This window comes from Phlebotomus papatasi, chromosome 1, assembly GCF_024763615.1.
Source record: "Phlebotomus papatasi isolate M1 chromosome 1, Ppap_2.1, whole genome shotgun sequence".
Classification (NCBI taxonomy): Eukaryota; Metazoa; Arthropoda; class Insecta; order Diptera; family Psychodidae; genus Phlebotomus; species Phlebotomus papatasi.
Window position 1 is genome coordinate 58,829,336 of NC_077222.1, and position 22,329 is coordinate 58,851,664.

Here is a 22,329-nt window from a genome sequence, read left to right on the forward strand (position 1 = left end):
GTAGGAGTAGTTATTGTATCTTTTCATTCAATTTTTAATAAGTTTAACCAGTGTAACAAACAACAACTAACTTCAATACACTTCATATTCTTTTGTTCATTAGTTTTCAAAAATGTATTACTATATAAATCTGCCCTATTCTCCTTGTCTATTGTTATTACTTGAACCATAATTCTATACATATTTGCAGAGATCAAGTTAAACATGCATTTTCATTGAGAGGAACTATTAAAAAGTCTGCAGATAGCATATTATGTACGAATGTTTGAGTAGCGATTTTAGACAACAAACTTCCTTTACTATTGTTCTTTCCCTCTGTGAATTAAAAGGAATTTTCTTCGCCCGAGAAGTTTCCGAGATTAAGATTTGCGATGGAAAGATTTCTCATAATATATATACATTTTCTGTCCTCTTCTCTGTGTTCTTTGATTAAAATAAGACCACAAAAGCATCTTTACAATGCAATTGTGCCAAACTTTTTTTTTCTTTCATGGGATCTCAAATGAAAATATCTTATGTAACGTTTATGTAAAATTGTATACAATTCTCGAGTGATGTTGGCAAGAGCTCCGCCTTCTTGTGGGAACGGCTTCAGCGAAAGGGACGGAGAGATGCTGAAAATATAACACAATTCTCACAGTTACACTTTTCATTTGTATGACGCTCACGATTGGTCAGAAATGTATGTAAATTTACTGTGTTCATTTTCATCATCTTCAGAGCTATCACTTCCAGTGGAATAATTTCAATTTCTGGTACAGCTTTAGGATATCTTTTATGGAGCATTTTTGTCTTCACTTGACTGTTTTCTTCACAGAAGAGCTTCCTCTTTTTAGGATGATATAATTTGAGACTTTGCTATTTTTGGTGTTTTTCCGCCAAAATTCACACTTTCATTTGAAATCTAAATACTTGTGCTAAAGGTTATGGCTAAATTTACATTAAGTCAAAAAGTTGACAATGAGATTTTCTTTGGACTGAATGTTGAGAAAAGTAAAGAAGTCTTCTAAACTTTTCGATCGTTAGATGAATAATTTGGTATGGAGTATTGTGTGGGAAAGTCTCACAATTGAGAGATACTTCACACTCCCCCCTGAAAGTCACAAAGTTCTTTAACCACCCCCATCAAATTAAATTTATATGATATGTGTAGGTTTGAAGCTACATAGCGTGCAAAAAGTTAGCCGCAGGAGTTTTATATTTACCAACTTTTGGGTTCTCGTAGCGGTGAAGTGGGGTTGGTTGAAGGATAAAAGTGAGTGGGAAATGGGATGTGAAAGAGATCGAAATTCCAAAATGTGAATATTTTTCTACCAAAAAAAGTAGAGAGAAAGAGAGAGTAGAAGGGCACGCGAAATGGAGTTGAAAGCATTTTTGAAACGGCGCACAGTAACAATTTGGCGTATAAAATGACTTTTGTGGGAAGGAAAGGAGGGTAGATTGCGCGAATAGATTCGCGTTAGTATTTAGAAGTGGGTGTTTTAAAGCTACCCCCGAATTCAACCCTGGGTCATTGCACGATACGCGACATTGTAGGTTGTTTTCTCTTTCTAACACTTGTACTTTGCTACTATTGCGTACTCGACTAGGGGGTGAAATTTACACATAGTGTTCAATTGTGTGTTGTTTCACCGAGGCCGCCTCTGCACTTTTCCAATATCATGCTATCTCGTTCCAACTACCACCCTGTCAATGGGTGAAAATTTTGTGGCAAGTCTGCGGAATGGACAGTGTTTACAATGGGAAATCTCACCTATTCGTGATACAGTAGTGTTACCAGTGATGGGTGTATTTTACGCATACACAGTCATTTTAGCCCATTCAATATTATATACAATTACTCTGTGTAGCGTCACACGGTTACACACAGCATCCAGTGTAATATTTCCCACTTGAGGATTTCGGATGGATTTGGTTGGCTCTTGGGTGGAATATGGTTATGGCATCACTCAATATACTTTTTTGATTCAGTTACATTCTGTACTCTGTGGATGGTGGCGGTGCCGCTTCAGTATTTTTGACCACCCTTACAGTATCCTTTTACACATCTCTTCATCGTTTGTGTGACTTAGAATCAAATGTTTGGACTATTTTTTTCTGAGTGTTTTATCATTTTTTTTAATCAAATGTGATGTTTTAAAACTAAATTTTGTCATTAATTTCCTTTAAAATAAATTTGTGAACATTAGTAAATTTTTGCTGCATTTTGTGCGATTTTTTTGTGAACTTGCATTGATTATTTTTATAACGTTTTAATTGTGTTAATTAAAGTGTGAAAATGAGTTTACCCAATGGGGTCGATATGACCAATTTAATGTCGCAACATCCTGTTTTGGGGGCTCTGCCACCGTCGTTTTTTCTTCGAGCAGCCTCAGAACGCTATCAAAGGACACCAAAATGTGCTAGATGTCGAAATCACGGAGTGGTAAATAATTTTTCTAAATTACAAAATGCAACTGTAAGTGTAAAGTCGTTTAGCATTTATGTCGCTGGAGTTTTTCACAACCGTATTTGTTATGCTACTAGTGTACCTGTTAATCCTGTAAGGACGATTGGAACACCGGTGTCCCAAAAAAAAATTCCCTACGGTCTGTTAAAATTATATTTTCCCCTAAGAAAAAGTGATTTTTTTCTAACCCCCGATTTTTGACACTCGTCCTTAAAGGGTTAAAAATAATTTCAGGGTTTTATTTAATATGAGTATAGGTAAAAAGTTTGATTTTTTTCGTACAATGACTAACATGAAAATTTTAAAAATGCCCAAATAAGAGGGCCTATTTCACTTATATGGTGAAATAGGCTTAGATAAGGAATAACATAGTTTTTACTCTTCCGAATGACTTGGGACTCTGGCTACCTAAAACAAAATATGTATGAAATGAAATGGTCAGGAAAGAGTTAAATGATAAAATTTCTTCCATATTTCCTTATTTTATTTTTTACTAGTAATTTTTTTTTAAATCCGTTTTTTGGGAATTTACACGATTGAAGTTGAATTGCATATTCGAAAAATTGTAATGCCGTCGCTACTTCTTTGATTTGTTCTTATTATTGAATCGCTCGAATATGCGTAACTCGAAAATAAAAAAATGTGATTTATAAATACATTTTTTAATACTTAAATAAATAGTTAATATTTTGTATATTTTTCCAAATTAATATTATTATTGAACACCAAATAATCGTATATTATTTAATCGGTATACTATTTAATTTGAAAGTGTTAAAACAAATTGTAAAATAAGGAGGCAAAGAAAGGAAAGTGGACTTTTTTATTTGCAATTATTAAAGCAATTTTTTTTAGATAAATTATCCCGTAAATTTAACCCTTTAAGGACGATTGGAACACCGGTGTCCCATAAAGAAAATAATTTTTCCTGACTACCTAAAGTTATTTTTTTTTTATGTTTGTACGTAATTGTAAAGTAGAAGGTTAAAGGAATCTACGATATTTTTGCAAGTCTACAGCTATTTGCTATATAGCAAATTTTTAAGTTAAAAAATGACGAATTTTTAAATTCTCATATTGAAAATTGATTTTAATTATTTTTTATACTTCCAATTTTTTTAAGCAAAACCGTTTTGGAACAAGAAACTACAATACTCAAACATAATATTTTTCATTAGAGTAAAAATTATCCGTCATTGGTATCGTCAGGAAAATTACTTAAATTTTTTTTAGCTATTTTTGTCCCTATCGTTCCTTGAGGCAAAAAAGACTCTGTTGGCTTTTCTAAGGTTAGATGTAAGACCTTTTACTGATTTTGTTTATCGGTTTCATTTTTATTGCTGATTTTCGGTCAGCGAAAACTGTCTCGTCGTTAAAGGGTTAAATTAAATGCAACATAAAAATTACGGAATGATTTTTAAATTTGAAAAAAATATAGTACAAGATACTCCTTCTCGATGGTGATTATCAAGAAAAAGTTATATTTTCAAAAATAGTAAGAATAATTGGGTAACTCCATAGATTTCATAGGTAAGGCAGTACAATCTGGCTAAAAGATTGCAGATTAACTTTTTTTTTAACGTGCTTTTAAGTAAAACTGCAACCTTTTATTCAGATTGGACTTGCTTATCCATAAAATCCTATGAGCTAAAATCACCCAATCATATTTACCACTTCTCAATTTGCGATAGATTTTTGTAATATTTGGGGCATTTTTACTTCTTGTAACTTTACATTTTGACCTAAATTATAAAGTAATAAAAAATACAGTATATTACTATTATTTATCATCACTTCCTTATCATGCTTATGTATAAACTGACCATTATAAACTTTAGAAATTTGCAAATTCACCATTTGTCTCTTAAATGACATAACTTCAAAATATAATTGGATGAAGCGAAGTTATTTGTACGTATTTGACCATTTTGAGTAAGTTTTGCGAATGTGTTAAGAAACTTTTGGCCGATGAAAAATTATCAATTTTGGGAAAACAATTATTTTTGATATGAAACAAAATCAATTAAAATTTAAAAAAGAAAAATTTGAAAAGTTATTTTTTTTCTGTCAATTTTTCCACCTGGGTTCTCGAACATAGATTTGTCTAGAAACCTTTGGCCAGACACTGTAAATGGAATTAATCTGAATAGGCTCACACAATTGAAGTCTTACTGTGTATCACAATATATTTTTTAATTGTTTTTATATTTAATTATTCGCCCGGTACAAATGATTGAAGGGTCTGAATGGACATTTTTCACGAAACATTGTAATCTGAATAATAAATTTGTAAACTAAACAATGTACAAAATGGCAATAAAAGTCCGGTACATCGAAATAAATATATCGAAATATTATTGAAATTCTCACCTAGTATCTTCATAAGTGTTTAAGGTAATATATTTCTTATCTGTCTTAAAAGTAAAAATATTTTTTTTTCTGAGTGTAGTTCCTGCATTTAATTACTCTTTTCATCAAAAAATTTGCAAAAAAAAATGTGAAAAAACACAATTAGAGAAACACCCACGAACGGTAATTATTTACAATTACTAAGAGTTGAAAAAAAAAAAACGTTAAAAATCCTCGCGGGTGGTTTTCTTTTCAAAATGAGCTCTATTATAAGCTGTGTTTTACACCTTGATTGTGAGTAATTATGAAATTATGCAAGATGAAATAACAAGCAATTTGCAACCCTTTGCGCCTTTCATTCATCTTTGGGCATTTTTTAGGGTTAAAAAAATGTGTGTCTCAATTAGTCTCTCTTGTAATTTCCCACAGTTTGTATTAAAAGACTTGAGTTGTTTTCATTTGAATGTTTTTATTTCTAATGCAGGTGAGTGCTTTGAAAGGTCACAAGAGATATTGCCGATGGCGAGACTGTGTCTGTGCGAAATGTACATTGATTGCTGAGCGACAGCGAGTTATGGCAGCACAGGTAAATCCCAATATTTGTACTGAAAAATCCTTGAAGATCCTTGGGAAATTGATAGGACAAATCGTTGAACAAGGTCGCTTTGAGAAGACAGCAAGCTCAAGAAGAGAATGAGGCTCGTGAATTAGGATTACTCTACACTGTGCCAAATCCGAATTCGGGCAATTCGGATAAAATCCCACTATCACAGGATACCATCAGGAGCGCCTCATCATCACCACGGAAAGACAGTTCGCGGAATCAGAGGAATTCTTCGTACAACAACAACGAATCTCGTAAGTGCTACTTCTCTTTCAATCGTCAATTCTGTGCAAGATACACAATCAAGAAAGACAAATAATATTTTTTTCTCGATATTTGTTATCAAAAATTAATTTTCGTAAAATCTGCATTCAAAACCATTCCTCTCTTTCCGCACATGACCTTATCATACTTAAAATACGTCAAGTAAATTTGTGTATATTTCTCTCCCAGCTTTTTGCCACCTTGGCATGTAATAGAGTGTGAAATTTTACAAAATTCTCTATTTACGGAAATTATTAGACGATGAAAAATGTTTCTGTTAATACTTGCTGATGCAAACAATAATTTACATAAGTCCACAAAATTTTATTCATCATCATGGGTCAAGTAAATAGTGCAAGTAAATTTTAGTCTTGATGACTTAGGGCATGTTCATTGTTTGTTTCGCAAAATTTGCTTTTTTAAATAATCTTTCCCAATTGAAACTCAAAATCAAAAAAGTATACACAATGAAAAGTAAAAAACATCTTGCATATAGTAATATAAATTATGTGGGGCTTTATTTATAAAAATTTCCACTACATTTAAAACATTTAAAATAGTTTAGTCCAAACTTTACATTACAGAATGTTAGAACTTAACTTGGAACTTAATTAGGGGTTTATCTCAAGGCTGATCGCCTCGATTTAGATTCTGTATTCCGAAAGTAGTTGCACATTTATTGCTTAGAAAGATTTGTTAAATTGGTAAACTATCCAAATCATGAGAAAAGTATCATATTCTTTCGGACATTTTTAAAAAGTTTTTTTTTCAATTTTTTTACGTTTATGGGTTCAAAACCGATATAAGCCGATTTAAAAAACAAACACTTAAAAAGTCTCCAAAAGCATATGATTTATATAATTTAATTTTAGGCAAAAATTAATATGGTTCATATTTGGTTCCCGTTTAGAAAGGCTTCAAACTTATCATGAATTCCAAGACTTTTATAATGAACCCAACCCTAATATGTAGAGAAATAATTTTTATAGAATGGATCAACCTTTGATCTTTAAAACGAGGTTTTTTGAATGATTTAAGGTTATTTTTTTTATGAACGAAATATGTATAGGGAAACTAGGGCACCACCGAACATGGGGTAGCACCGAACAATGATGGTTATTTCTAAACTGCTTAGACTATGACGAACATTTATTCAATGAACTTCTATGAACAGATCTCGCCCTTTGAAGTCGAACATCTAATTAAAAAATCGCAGTGCTCGGTGCTACCCCGTGTTCGGTGGTGCCCCAGTTTCTCTTATGTGCGTTTAAATCTAAACCATTTTCAAAACATCGCGAAAATTAATAGATTGCACAACGCGTGTTTGGCATATCCCTATAAAAGATATTCAGCGATTGTAAAGAGGGAAGTATATGGTAAAGTATGGTCATGTTTATGAAACATTCGTGGGCTTATTGGAAGCTGCTACGAAGACCCTAAATCGCTCTAACTCTGCGAACGGCCGAATGAATAACAAATAACTTCTGACGTCATTCCGACATTCCGACATTTTTAGAATTTTCCATGTTTTTATTTTATTTATTTTTTTGTTATAATATTCATTTTATAATCCATTTTGTAACTTTTTCATAATTATTGAATCGTGTACATTTTCTATATGATATAAAGCTAACTGTTTAAAGATTAATGGCTCAATTTTGGTCTAATTTTATCAATATAGATTTTTTTAATTGCAATATAAGATAATTAATAGAAAGATCTAGAATTTTTTATATTTAAAATTTTCTGAATAAAAATGGCAAAGCTGAATGACTGAGTTAAAAGATACTGGTGTAGTGCAAAGAAGAGTTAATTATCAGGGTTCATTGCAGTACGGTTCATATTTTAATAATATCGAAACAAGTGACCCTTATAGATTTCAGTTATCATAGTATGGTGGAGATAATAATCCGAATGACGAAGTATGTATGACACAAAGTGTATCGTATGAAAAAGTTTGTTAGAAGCAGCTACTGGATATTTCCTTTTCATATTTTACTGCTCGAACTCCAAGAGACAGTATACATAATCCGCTTTTTCAACCTATTACCGTGCTAGAGATAAAAATACAAAAGATACTTCTGGATTTCTGGGATCCTGCTAAAAAACCGTTACCTTCCTCAGCCTCATCTGCATCAAAACTATGCTTTTTGGTTTTCAGAATCTGCTCGATTTTTTTTATTTTTTAGATATGTTTTGGAAATTGTAGCCCATACATGCTTATAAATCTAAAAAAATCACCATTATTAATTTTTAAAGGTCAAGGTTCAACCACTCTGGAGAGCTTATTTTTTAACTGATTTAGTGAAATTCGGATTTTTTGGAAAGGTTTTGAAATTTTTAACTCGGTTCACTCGGCTCTTCCGGTTTCAATCAGTTATGAACTTTACAAATTTATTTATCTTTCTTGAATATTTCCTTTTTATTTATCTGTAAGCTTGATACTAATATCAAAAAGCACTCAAAAATGTGTATTTTCTTAACCAATTTTCGACTTTGAATTGATTTTCTGATTTATGAATCAACTTTATCAGTCAGTGGTAAATTAGTAGGGGAAAGTCGTCTGCCTTTAAATGCAGCAGCCTTTAAATGTTGCGATTTTTTCGTTGTTCTCAAAAGCATAAATTATAGTCTATTAACTATTAGGTGGCTATCCATCATCCTCACAAATCATCAAAAAATGGAGAGCCTAGCTCCTATTTCCTAGATGGTAGATAAAAAAAATGAAAATGAGCTCTAAACTGTAATTTTGATGCTCCACAAATCATGTGATTTTTCATAGTAAAAATCATTTTACAAATAAATCTTCCATTGTGACATAGAAGGTTAATCAGGCTTAATATTTCTGTTAATACATTTTGGTTCAGATGACACAATTTTTGTGGGTGGCAAAATTTTGCAAATATCACCCTGCAGCAGCCTTTAAATGCTAATGTCGTGTGCCTTTAAATCCTATGTTTCCATACATCAAAACATTTGATAGTTTCCCGACCGGGCGCAAAATAGGAAGTCACAAGTATTTGTGCGGTATTCGTCAGGTCAAATAGAAGTTTCATTTCACATATTCCCTCTCATTTTAGTTGTCCAGCAAAGTCCTAGACATTCTATAGTGCGTTTTCTCAAATATTTCTCTGCGGAGAATTACAATGAGAGAAATTATTGCACATTCCCACACGAATATATGTGAAATCGAACTCCTACTTTTCTTTGACGAACGTCATACAAATACTTATAACCTGCTATCTTGCTCCGGCCGGGATGTTTCAAGTTGACAATTGTCAACTTCAATGGCTTTTTCTCGAAAATTTTTAAGTGCAAAACAGTGCTTCAGAAAAATGTGAAGAAAAGTTATTGTTTAATGTCTTTTGACTGCAGTGATGATTTTAGTGAGTGCGTTAGGCTTCAATCTAATCATTTATAGCCCATTTAGTTTTATTGATTCAATATTCTCAGTGAAAAAAAAACATTTAAAGGCAGCTGCCTCGCGTTTAAAGGCAGACTATGCCAGCTGCCTTCATACAAATCGACATCACTTTTTTAATTTCCTCAGAAGGAAAAACTGAGGACTTGTAAGTGCTAAATGAAGTAAGCATATACGCTGAATAAACAAGAGAATTTTTTGGTGTAGTAGAAAATAAAATCCATTTTGCGAATTCTTCAGAAAAAAATCTTAAATTTGGAACTCCATTTTTCGTTTGAAGGCAGACGACCTTCCCCTACCTAAGCACCCAAAAAGTTTGCGAGAAGCCTAATCCACGGGGTGTTTTATAATATCGTGTGTTTGAGTATTCTGCAAAGCTGGGATGTTTGGTTATCTCTCTTTTTGGTACCTTATAGAAATTACCTTTCTTGAGGCAAAATGTTGTTTAATCTTTTTTGTCACTTTATAATCCCTAATGTTTCTAAACGTCCTCTATTTGAAACAAATCGGGTTTAAAGGCACGTTCAATATAGTTAATTCTAAACGTCTAAAACCTCTAGTATACAATATTGTTCTTAAATCAATTTATTTGAAATATTGCTTAATTTTTTTTCTCGTTGTGTTATAAGACCTCTTTAAATTTCGTTCTAGAAATCGATCTCGTGAGATCCACGCGACTCTCATCGTCTTATTCGCCAGAAAACACAGAAAATGACGGAAGTCCTGGTAAGTGTGTGAACAATCAAAAGTACTGTTGATCTTTTATTAGTTGAACAGTTTCCATTTTATTTGGCGTGTGTATTACAATGAGTAAATTCAGTTCCAACTTTTCCATTGTTAATAATATACGGGAATACTTAGTGCTCAAATGATGAAAAGGTTCTTGAGAGTGGCAGAGAAAAGCGTGAAAATACACTTTGGCTTCCTCAAGTTGTTTGCTCATGGTATTAAAATACAGGGTGACTTTTTTCCAAAGATCTTCTGCAGATTCCTTTAAGAGAAGTATAATTTCACAATTTTTATGCGGAACATTTTAAGAGGATTTTGTTCTTTTGCCTCTTACGAAATATTTTCTGGAGAGGTTCTCCTTGAAATTGCTCGAAAATTCTGATAAATTTTAGCACTTTGGTAAAAATTTATCATATTGTTCTAATTGAGGCAATTACATTGTGCTCAAAAGCGTACCAAAGGGGATGAGATTTTGTGATGTGGGTATACGATATAATGAATTGAATACACATGATTTACTGGATACTTGAAATCATCCATTGAAATTCATTTTGTCTGCGTCGGGGTGGAAAATGCAAAAGGCATCATTGAGAGTTTGTAGAGACGGTGAACCCATTAGGGGTTGGTTCTCTGGCCAAACAAACATCTCACGCAGCCACAGAGGGATTTTACATTGATCAGAGATTTTGTACAATTATTGTGTGAGTATTGCGGGAGAAAAGCATCAGATATTTATTCTCAAGTATCGTTTAGAAAATGTTCAAGAGTCTATTCACAGAGAATATTATATGGAGAAAAGTCCATCTTTTGCCCCCATTTCTCATGTTTACTCTCTATAAAACTTTCTGGACGATGTAAAAATGATTTAGATGTAGCTTCGCTTGATGTGCTCTTATGGATTGAATGCAATGCAAAATTTTATTGTATGATTTTTCTTGTGATTTGTATTTTATATGATATCCATATCATCACTTTTATATCGTTTATCCATCCCTCTCAATACGATGTGCTTTTTATCCTTTCGTTCTTGAGGGGTTTAATATTGTGGAAAAAAAAGAAATATGACCTGACACAGAATTCCTCTTCTCAAGGAGAATTACTTCCAAAATTTCAGCAATTTGAGCACAATAATTGATGTTATACGTATATATAAATCTTCCCTACGGCAGAGAGAACATGAGAAAAGTTTACAAACTGTGACCGCAACCCTTACCACACCCTCATAATTGCAGTATAAAAATATAAATAATAAAAAAATAAACCCTCTTGCAAGAGTGTTGTGCATTATGTCAAAGACAGAATTTTTCTCCAACAAAAGAGTCACAATTAAAATTAAAATTACGCGCGCGGCAACTCCTCTTCATGCAAAAGTTGAACGTTCTCTTTGACATCACCCTAAAAAGTTTTAGGTATTTGATTTAATTGATATCAACAGACACATAGAGCAATTCTAACAATACCAGACGCCAGAGTTTCTTGTAAAAGAATAGAAATACCATCATTTAAAGTGAATTGTATTGTTGTCTCTGCAAGACCGTCTCATAGTTGGTAGGTCTTTTGCCATTACCTTTTCCATGTATAATCTGTTGCTGAGACCAATATAAAAGATTTTCCCGTGAAAGTGCGTCTTCCTCAAAAGAGGGATAGAAAAAGAGGCTGAAGTTTAAAGTTTTCCCCTCACAAACTAAGCCACAAGTTTCATCCAATAGCTGTTGTGTTATAATCTCAGATGAATATTCTTCATGGAAAGTTTCAATGATGTCACCAGCACTAGGAATGCTAATAAATTTCATAGAATTACATCTGCAGATGTTTTAAATACAATTTCAGTACATAATAGACACGCCGTAACTCTATTATGAACGAGATAAAATGCCGAATGTCTTTCTCATCCTCTTCCTCCGGGTCATTTTTATGGGGTTTTCCTTCTCAAAATAAAACAGGGGAAAATTTTATTATTCACGCAAGTGCTTATGGTTAAAAATTATCTCTTTTGTATTTAGTTAAATCACCAAATAATTGATTTTTGAATTTTAGGGGGGAGTTTATTTGGACCAAAATTTAATGTAGGGTCAATTAACCACTATTCGTCAATGATCATTCTTCCAACACCGAGCCTAAATTGTTGACTTCCGATATAAAACATATACTTAATTGTATATTACTTTCAATTCTATTCTCTGAACTAAAATACACTGAAATATTTGATTTCTTGTCAGAGATATGAAACAAGGAGTGAATAAAGGCGTTTGTATTATTTTATGTAAAAAAAATGGAATTTGGATGAATTATTCGTCTATACACGTCTTAAATCATATTTGAAAATTAAAAAAATTCAAAATTAAATCCAAATTTTACCAAATTGGTTGAGAATTAGGCCCTCCACAGTAGTTGAACTTTGACATTCGAAAATTCTGATATGGGCGAAATGTTCATCTGGACTGTCTTCAAATCATTTCTAAAAACAATATAAGATATAATTGAAGTAATTTTCAAAATAAATAAAAAAAAACATGGTATAGAAGGAGAGAAGAGGTGGGAAAGAGAAAGAAAAACACGTTTTAAGATTTTATCTACTTAAAGGGGAAGAGGGATCGATAAAGACTGGAAGTGATATATCTTACTGTTTGACCTCTAGTCTGGTAAACGAAAAAAAACAAAGCGAACAGTTAAAAATTGTAAATCAAATACGAATGGTTTATTGCCGATTGAGACGAATACAGCCAGGTTGGAAATTCTAAAATTCTTCCAAAAAAATCTAAATATAATCAAATCGATTGATAAATATAGGCCCACTGCAGTTATTGAAGTTTGACTTTTGAAAACGTGATATTGAAATTTTTTTCAGTCATAGATGAAATATTCACATAGGTTACCTCCAAAATAAGTTCGAAAATTAGACAGATAGTTAGATTATAAGAAGCATGGTGCGATATGTGGGCTGTATACACCTAGGCGTTCTTTGAGCTCCTTAAACCAACAAATTTTACTCCAATTCTTACAAAAACTGACTGAACTGCAGAATATCCTGAGCTGCCGCTGTTTTGACATTCTCCAGTGTCAGAACTTCTTTCATAATTTTGATTCTTTAGCTTGAGGATTTGAAGAAATAATATATGTTTTACTACTTCCAAACTCTTATCATAACCTCTGCAAGATGAGGTAACATACACAATTTACAAGATGTGTATATAGCCAGTGCCCTGTGTAAGGAAATTCCTATAATTACACTGAAGTTCCTCCTGTTAAGATTTAACAGGAGTTGAGATCTAAGTTCGAAAATTAAAAAAAATACGTTTAAGTAATTTTCGAAATACAACAAGAAATAAAACTTGGTTTTCGAGTGGTTGGAGGAGCTTTGAGAAAAAAAATCTGAAAGTAATATTTTTCATGAGGGGTCACCGAAGACTGGAAGTTGATATCTTTTATCGTTTAAATTCCAGGTGGGTGACAAGTTGTGAAAAAAGCGGAAATACTGCTCTCTCTTTGAGTTTCACTAAATAAAGACTTTAGTAGTATAACAATTACTTATGTACGGATCATTATCTCTCAATAACCGATTGAAACTGGCTTGCAAAATTAGCTCTTGTTGAATATTACAGGTTTTATTATTCGTCTTTTTGCAAACCCAAAGTTTCAGTTTTTTAAGAATTTGAAAACTCGATGGCCTAATTTCTCCTCTGTGTAACTAAATTGTTGCCAAATCTTTATTTTGTTTATATTTTTATCTTGCAAATTTACTTTATTGATAACAAATATACAATAAAATATATCAATTTAGTTTTCCCAAGAAAAGCTTTTCATGTCCAAATTGCCATGCCAAATTCAATGCTTCATGTTATAATTATTTCATAAATTGACTAGAAAAAAAAAAACTATAAAAACTTAATGTATGTTCTTTCTGCAGTAATCTTTCAGAAAAGATGTTATTGCTCTTGATTCTTTTTGTCAATATTTAATCAAAACTACTTTTTTTTTAAGTTTTTAAAGTAAAGTTGCGAAATAAATGAAAAGAGATGGTGCAAAATTATCAAAAATAGCAATGAAATGGAAAGTCTTATACACAGGCACACTGAAGAAGCAATATTTATTTATTTATTTATTGTAAATTTAATCTTGACTGCTGAAAATGCTTCGCAACACAGAAATTTATAATTAAATAAAAGAAGATAGGTAGCACGGTAGCAGAAAAGAGTTTATCCACCCTATTGACCCTCTGTGCTCAATATATTTATATCTAAATATTTTTGCTGAGAGTTTTAGAACGTATACAGCAAAAATGTGCTCTTCCTAATTCACCACACAAACAATTTACTTCAAATAATTACAAAATTATATCCAAATGCCTTTTGTTGTTCCACTTGAATGAATCTTCGTTTCACCTTCTCAATTGTCTCTTGAACATCCTCTTCTTCGCAATCGCAGGTCCAAAGCGCACGAGGCTCTCAAATGAAACAGACAATGACAACGACACAGGATCCGAGTCGTCTCCAAGTAGTCCCACAACATGCCTGAAGGCAAATCCATTTTCTTTGCCCAGTCAACTGTCACCCATTCAGAGGGGTACAGCAAGTTCACCGGAGTCGGATCTCGATGTGGATTCAGCCCTCGAGAATGCCACTCCTGAGAATCTCAGTCTCAAGAAGGAGGATTCTACATCTCCACCCCCCAGTGGTCCCCCTTGCTCCCTCGATAATCTCCACGCACTGCGCTCCTTCACGGGTTCTCAGGGTTTCATACCCTACCACCATCATCATCATCAGCAGCAGTTTGTGCCGCAGGATACCCTCGATGGAGGTAGCTCTCTGTCTAGCCAGTCGCGGTCGCCTGTAAATGTTCTGCTGAGAGTCTTTCCCAATAGACGGCGCAGCGAAGTGGAGCAACTTTTGCACAGATTCCGTGGAGATGTTGTCCAGGCAATGGAGGCGATGTTGAATGGCGAAAATGCCCTGAATTCCATCTGGTGAGTACACTTAATTTTCCACATCACTTACATGCTTGTCCACACGTGATCTAGGGCACGTGACGATATTTCACAAATTGATTGTCCTTGTGGAAACCGCTTGATTTGGAATCTCTTTCGCATTAATGAGTGTTTAGCAAGAAGATAGGGGTTAAACGTTATATCGTTAATATTTACTCTATATTTAGAAAGTAAATTAAAAAGCAATTTTAAGGGGTATTCGGTAAAATTTTCATGATATTAAATTATTTCTATACATCTTGATATTGCGATTAAGACTGACCCTAAGTAATATAACTTGAAATTTGAAATATTTTAGTCGTTTTTGATAGTTCACACATTTTTTTGGGAAAAGTTTTTGAACAAATCAATAAGGGAAATAAAATTCTATACTATAAAAACAAATAAAATTGCTATTATGAATTTATTAAGGAACTATATAACTAAAATATTAAGAAAAAATTATTTGATTATTCAGGAAACATTAAAACACAAATTAGTCTATACTCCGAGTAATATAAAAAATATAATAAACATTTTTTTTAAATTTTTTTTTTGAAGTCATATAAACTTAATATTTTTTTTTAATTTGTTAGAAAGAAATTAGCTAATGACCGGATAGAAAATTTAGTTAGGTGTGTGCTTAATTTAAGTTGTGCTTTTGCGGGTGACTTTCAGTGTTCCATCCGTTTCTCCACCCTTTTCCGTCAAGTCCGCCTTTTCACCCCTCATACCGCCGACGGCATTTGTTTCTTCCGGCGGTGGAAGGTATCCGTACATGCCACAACAACCAGTGGCTACCAAACGCTTTCTAGCAGCGCCATATTCCGGCACCGGCTACCTTTCTACTGTAATTCAGTCTGAACCGACGGATCAGATTGAATCGAATGGATCGAGTGGTGCAGCTAGTGGAGGAAGTTCCACGGGAAATGGTGGAGGAAGTAACGGCAGGGGTGGGACACCGACTGGTGGCAGTGAGAACCAAGAGTAGTGTCAAGTACATTGAATTTTAATAATTCAACTATTTCATTCAGTATAGTCACATAAGAGTATTTTTATCAAAAGAGAAGTTTCTCTTATTTCCAAAAAAAAAAAAAGAAAAACAAAGCCTAGTGTAGTGATTTGTTCTCGAAATATTAGAATGGAGAAGGTTAATTTTAGCCTCCCAAGTAGATGAAATTCTAGCATGTATAATCTTTGAGAAGAGTGTACAGTAATTGTGTATTTAGAATTAATTCATCTCAATAATAATGCTTTAATCAGATATTGAAATTATTTGAGAAGCAAATAAAGATGTGTAATGGATTGAAAAATTTTTATTTTTGCAAAGTTCTTGGTCGCAAGTATTTCAATTGGATCTTTGATCTCTTTATTTTCTGGAAAACAACTAGAAATTTTTCTTACAGTTCTACAGCGTTATTGTGCCCCTTGTGAAGATATATGAACAATTTCCTTCAATTTCACAGTCATTCGCACTCCCCCAAATCATCTTGAAATAAACGAATTAATAAAGCAGCAATAACTTCAAAGAGAGATGGATATAAAATATCATTGTTAGTTAGAGTTGAAAGAATTTTAGATTGAAGATTTTCTTGAACTCAACAGGGGAATACTGGAAAGAAGGATTTGCTTTAATACCGAAAATGTCCAGTGATTTCTTCGGCTTAAATTGTTTTGGGGAAACTGGGACACCACCGAACATGAGGTAGCACCGAACACTGATTTTTATTTTTGAATTATATACTTAAAATATAACGAATATTTCTTCATTAGACAAACATGCCTATAGTATCTATGGATACACTGAGAGAAATCCTAAAAAAATTAAAATAACATTCCGGAAATGTTAATTTTACCCTGCATTATTTATCCGAAATCGGTGTAAATATTATGCTTTTTAGGTGTATTATGGATTAAAGTTACCCCTTTTCATGTTAATTTTACATTTAAAAAGGTGTAAAATTAACATTAAAAAATGTTGATATATTTTTACACCTTAAAAGTGTTAAAGTTAGGAGGAAAAAAAGTTAATTGCACCCTCTTTTTTCTCAGTGTACAGTTCTCGTCCTCTGAAGTCTATTGTCTAATAAAAAAATCGCAGTGTTCGGTGCTATCCCGTATTCGGTAGTGCCCCAGTTTCTTCTAATTCATAATTGTTCTAATTGATTGAATCAGGACAGTTATCGTCTATAATTTATTTCAAGTTACAAATGCTTTTTTTTTGTAAAAAAAATCAAACCCATATTAATATAAATTAATAAATTAAGATATTAATAATTTTTTTTATGTTTATTTAAAGGACATTTTGAAAATTATTTTTATAAGTTCTACAGATTTTTACGCGGATTTTACACTTTTAAATATTGTTTAACTCACTTACTTTGATGTTCTAAGTGTTAGAATAGCGCATATAAGATTTCGATCGTGGATTTTTGTTAAGTTTATCTTTGATTTTTCTCAAATCTCTCGATATAATTCAGTTTATTATAGTATTAGGATAGAGATGAAGTATGACAGAAAAACAAATCCTCACTAAGAAATTTAATTTGATGATCTAAACTTCTAAACAAACTTTTATTTTAATATTTTTTATTGATCAATCTAACATAAAGGGAGATAATTTCGTGGTCAAGTAAAAATAAAATATCTGGGGTTATCTTGTTTGATTTAATGAAAATATTCTCAATGCGTTAGGAAAAAAATAGTGAAAAAATTACTTATTAAAGATTATCGACATTAGTTTCATATTTAAATCTATAAAATATTTCATTTCAAATACATTCTCTGATTGGCTAAAAGCTTGGAAATACTTAAAGTTTTATCCAATCAAAGAAATTCAAGGGACTAAAAATTCTATGGAACTACTTAAATATTTAGTTGAAATTAGAAATTAAAAATAATGACAATAATAAAAAGTCTATACGTATTATATTCTTAGCTTTTTTAGATAACAATTTTTTGGCTGACAGTTTTTTTCAGCTAGAACATGTTGGGCGATAGTTCATTCAAAAATTAGACAGTGAAAGTACAATTTTTCCAGAAAGTTTCAACACCTTTCCGGAGTAAGATATCTAGCAAGCTAATTTCATTTTAACTTTTTAGTTGTTTTTTTGGGTTTAAATCGCCAATAAGAAATCAATCCAAAACCATTCAAATCCACAAGATTTTTAGTAATTGCAGTCTTAAAAAATTTTGTAGATTTCCAGGGGAATCAAAAAAGGTATATCAAGTCTGGATTAAAATGGTTTAATACACTACTTAATAAAAAATATAGATAGAGGACATAACCCTTGCGATATGTTGATGAATAAAGAGGACAAATTATCCTTCTACTTTATAAAATTATCTAAGAGAACGAAATTTTTAATAATTATGATTATTAAAAAAAGGTTTTTTTTGGTTACAGTATTCTAATTTGGACAAAAGAGTTAAGGGGATATAAGTATAACTTGAAATTTATTTATTGGCTTTTATTTTGCTGAAATGACGTAAAAGAAATCCGAAAAAGTTAAAACAACATTCCGGAAATGTTAATTTTACCCTGCAGTATTGATCCGAAATCGGTGTTAATATTATGCTTTTTAGGTGTAGTATGGGTTAAAGTTACCCTTTTTCATGTTAATTTTACACTTAAAATGGTGTAAAATTAACATTAAAAATGTTGATATATTTTTACACCTAAAAAGTGTTAAAGTTACGTGGGATAAAAGTTAATCGCACCCTCTTTTTTTCTCAGTGTAGAACATATCTATTGTTAAAAAAATTAAATGCAAGAAAATGATGAAATACGGCTGTAAAGCTGCGTAGATAGATTCTCTACAAAAATACATCATATTATTATGATTGATAAATAATGACATTTTTTATGATAAATTTTGATTTTTTAAACCAAAAATTGTTATTGCTAAAATTTCAAAAGTCACTAATTGCATAATAGTTATTAATATACAGAAAAAAATATTTTGTAAAATTTTTCATAAATATTTGTGAATCTCTATTGGAGACTTATGCCCAGCGCACAATAACTTTTGTTTTGTAAACATGTTTTCGAAACTTCCTATGAGAGTGAGCGAGATGACTAGATCTAGAGCCCACTCTCTCTCACAAGAAGCTCTGAAAACATGTTTACAAACAAAAGTTATTGTGCGTTGGTCATTACGAAATGCTCGTAATTTGTATGACCCTGTAAAAAATTCGTAAGAGTTTTTACCGTTTGTACTTTTGACAAACTTTGTAAAATGATCACTTAACGAGCATTTTTTATTTCTTTTACAAATATTTGTTTAAATGTTCGTCAACATGCAATAAATGTTGGTAAAATTTAGTCATTTGTTCATAAAGTTTTGTCAGACGACAATGTACGAACAAATGTTTGTAAGAGAGCAAAACGTGCTCGTCAAGTGTTTATGTTACAAATAATGTTTGTGAAAAATTACAAACTTTCGTAAGTTCCCAGTAGGAATTCACATTTATAAAAAATTTAAAATTTTTTTTTCTGAGTACCTATATATTTCTATAGTCATACTGGTGAGAATTATGAAAAAAAAATCCAATGCTTTAGTTACAATCGTTTGTGACTTCTTCATAATTACACGCAGAGCCTCAAAAAAAATCAACCCTTATACAGGCTTCAGACCTAAGGCTTAGCTATATCGCTTAACTTCTTTATTTTCTTATCAGTCAAGAATGTTTGAAAAAATGGGACTTAAGATTGAATTCTTTGGCCGCGTGTGATTGAAATTTCAATTTCAATTTAAATTTTAATTTTACAGAAAGAGACACCTATATCTGATTTCATTTTGAAAGAGTAAGAGGTAAAATTTCAATTGGTTGAAATTCACTTAATTGAAAAGGTGTGCCGGCGCCATTAAGGACTAATGATCAATTTGAATTCTGAAAAACGAATATATTTAATTGCAATTTAGGATTTTGAAACCCTCGGTAACTGGGCTAAACCTCTAGTCTGAAGACCGCTTTAGTCCGCGCACCGCTGCGCAGCCACTTCATAATCAAAATTAAAATAAAAAAAGATGCTTTATCTCTCTTAAGAACTCCGGAAAAATTTACATTGATCGATTCATGAGCAAAGTCACGAAAAATGCTAAAAACAAAATTAATTTTTGGCATACTTTTGTCATCTTTAATGAGTTCTACACACTAAAGAAATTTATGTCCATATTGAAGCAAATTAACTGCGGTTGTGTAAGGGCCTTGACAGACATGAGGATTAGCCGAAAGAACGCTTAGCGTAATTATATTCAAAACAATGGATATACTACTTTTCCATCATTTTCCACTAATCCGTCTCTCGACTTAAGTCGTAAGTGTGTCAAGGACCTTAGTAAAAATGATAGAAATGCGGTTTAACCATTATTTCGAATATAATTACGCTAAGCCGTCTCTCGGCTAATCCTCAAGTCTGTCAAGGCCTTAAGAAAAACTATCAAATATTATGGACATAAATTCCTATAGTGAATGTGGAGGCCATAAATTTAATTGATCATTTATAGAAGAGCGATTTTCAGTTTTCCTCATATTTATTAGACACTGACGTAGGTAGAGTCCAAACGATGATAGATATCAACTTGCAGTCTTTGGGAATTCCCCAATAACACCGTATGTCTTAGAATGCTTTTTTCCTTTTTCCATCCACCCCTTCTTATTATATTTTTTTTTTATATTTTCATCCCCATTTCAAGTATACTGGAGAAGCTAAATTTCATCTATTTTATATGATTTCATGTACTTTCAACTTTGGGGCGGGAGTATATTATTTTCACATCCCTTTTTCATTTCACTGGAATTTTTGTGTGGTGAAAGGTTGGAGGGTGATTTTTGGTGTGTAACCCTATTTTTTCCCGCCACTCATCCCCAACGCGTCTTGGTGCCTCTTGCCAGCTATTGTGAGGCGAATGCCGAGGAAACGATATGGCCTTTCTGCAAATTAAATATGTGTGTACATCGTCCTATATTGGCAGGGGGTGGGTAGAGGCGAGAGATGGGTTGAAGAGCATGTTTGTCGGTTTGGGAAGCCACCCGAGGAGGAGCGTGCCGAAAATATCTGCGGGTGACATTCTCAACACCATATGATTTTATTGGATGAGTTTTATATCAATGTGCTACATATAGGTAACCTTGCTCTATGAATCCTCCGACACTTATATTAAATGTGTATACAAATTATATTAGCATATATATTAATTCCCTTCTAATTCTACACTCACCCACCCACTCAGTCGGACTATTGTGCCATGATGCCAAGGGGGAGTGAATGAAAATATCAAACAGTGAATTTGTGGTGGAGACAACCTCTTCAAATAAATCGGAATCCATCCAGTGGAATTCCGAATGAATTGATTAAAACCGGATTAGTTAAATAATAGAATCCAATTTAGAATGTTGCGCAAAAGTATCCCGTGGGGTGAGGTGGAAGTTTTGAGGGATGGTTTTAGCTTTTGTCTGGGACATGGTGGAAAAATTTCATTAGTTGAATTCTCATGCGAAATTTTCGGTGTGTCTTCATTATTAATCATTCGATCATTTTCATTATTATTCCCAATTCATTCTACATCCAAAAAAAAAGCTAGCAAGGGAAATATTGAGTAACGAAAGAAATTTAATTATGACTTTGGTGTCTTTGGCCTTCCAATTATAATTCAATAAAATTTTCCGTGATATCTCTTATAAGCTAAAAATTTGAATTATTACTTTTTTTGTGCGACCAGCAAAGACAAATTATGAGATCAGTTTTCAATAAAACTTTACAATTGTTTATCTTTGATTTCACCAAAAATCCAAAACATTGTTTGGAATGTTCTTCAGAAAAGTCTCTTTGAGTTGTTTATACTAACCGTCGTTACAGCTAAAGTTTATTACGTGAAAAAAAAACCAGAAGGAAACGAAGACATGAAAGAATAATAGAAGATAGAAGAAAAAAACATTTGTATTTTACCTGCTGGATATTTGCTTGACACATATTTAATTTTAGTACATAATCGAGTTGATCCGCAATCGTAATAAAAATGTACATTGACTTCAACAATGAGGATGTTGAAGCTATCAGACAAGATTCACGAGAGGGCTAATAAGTGACTAATATATTTGTATTTTTCACGAGAAACTTCCTGTATTTACAAATAGTCAAATGTAGGTATTAAAATTTAAAATAACTCATAAAATTTTTGAATATTTTGTAGTGTTTTAATGAATCAACAAACTTTACCAGCAAGTGATAGGTAGATCTGATTTTTATGTCAAGAAATGGAATAAATTCATGTTCCCTTAAAAGAAAATATGCTAAAAAGTCAAGTTATATGAAAAAATTAAAACATTCTTGAAGTAGCATAAAAAGTGAAGTTGAAATATTTTGTTGACAAAAACAATTTACTGTTTTTGATGAGGTTTTGCAAATTTTCAGATGTTTCGAAATAGTTAAAGAGCCATATAAGATTAAAAATGTTTAGGCACTTAAACATTTGAAGTGCAACTTTAAAACATAATTAACGAAAATGTTGAAAAAAAAGATTGATTTAATTTTAGCTTGAAAATTC

General features: G+C 32.1%; 1 protein-coding gene across 2 annotated transcripts; it reads left to right on the forward strand.

Annotated features, from left to right (window-relative positions):
* The first annotated feature begins 1,699 nt into the window (after positions 1-1,699).
* Positions 1,700-16,092, forward strand: LOC129809467 (doublesex- and mab-3-related transcription factor A2). 2 transcript variants are annotated; one of them, XM_055859300.1, is made up of 6 exons: positions 1,700-2,425; positions 5,283-5,384; positions 5,440-5,656; positions 9,739-9,813; positions 14,242-14,779; positions 15,458-16,092. In XM_055859300.1, exons 1-6 carry the CDS (start codon positions 2,279-2,281, stop codon positions 15,768-15,770), a joined length of 1,392 nt encoding a protein of 463 aa, XP_055715275.1. In that variant the 5' UTR covers positions 1,700-2,278; the 3' UTR covers positions 15,771-16,092. The 2 variants fall into 2 exon arrangements, with proteins under 2 accessions (XP_055715275.1, XP_055715276.1); XM_055859301.1 differs by having other exon boundaries at positions 5,458-5,656.
* The last annotated feature ends 6,237 nt before the right edge of the window (positions 16,093-22,329 follow it).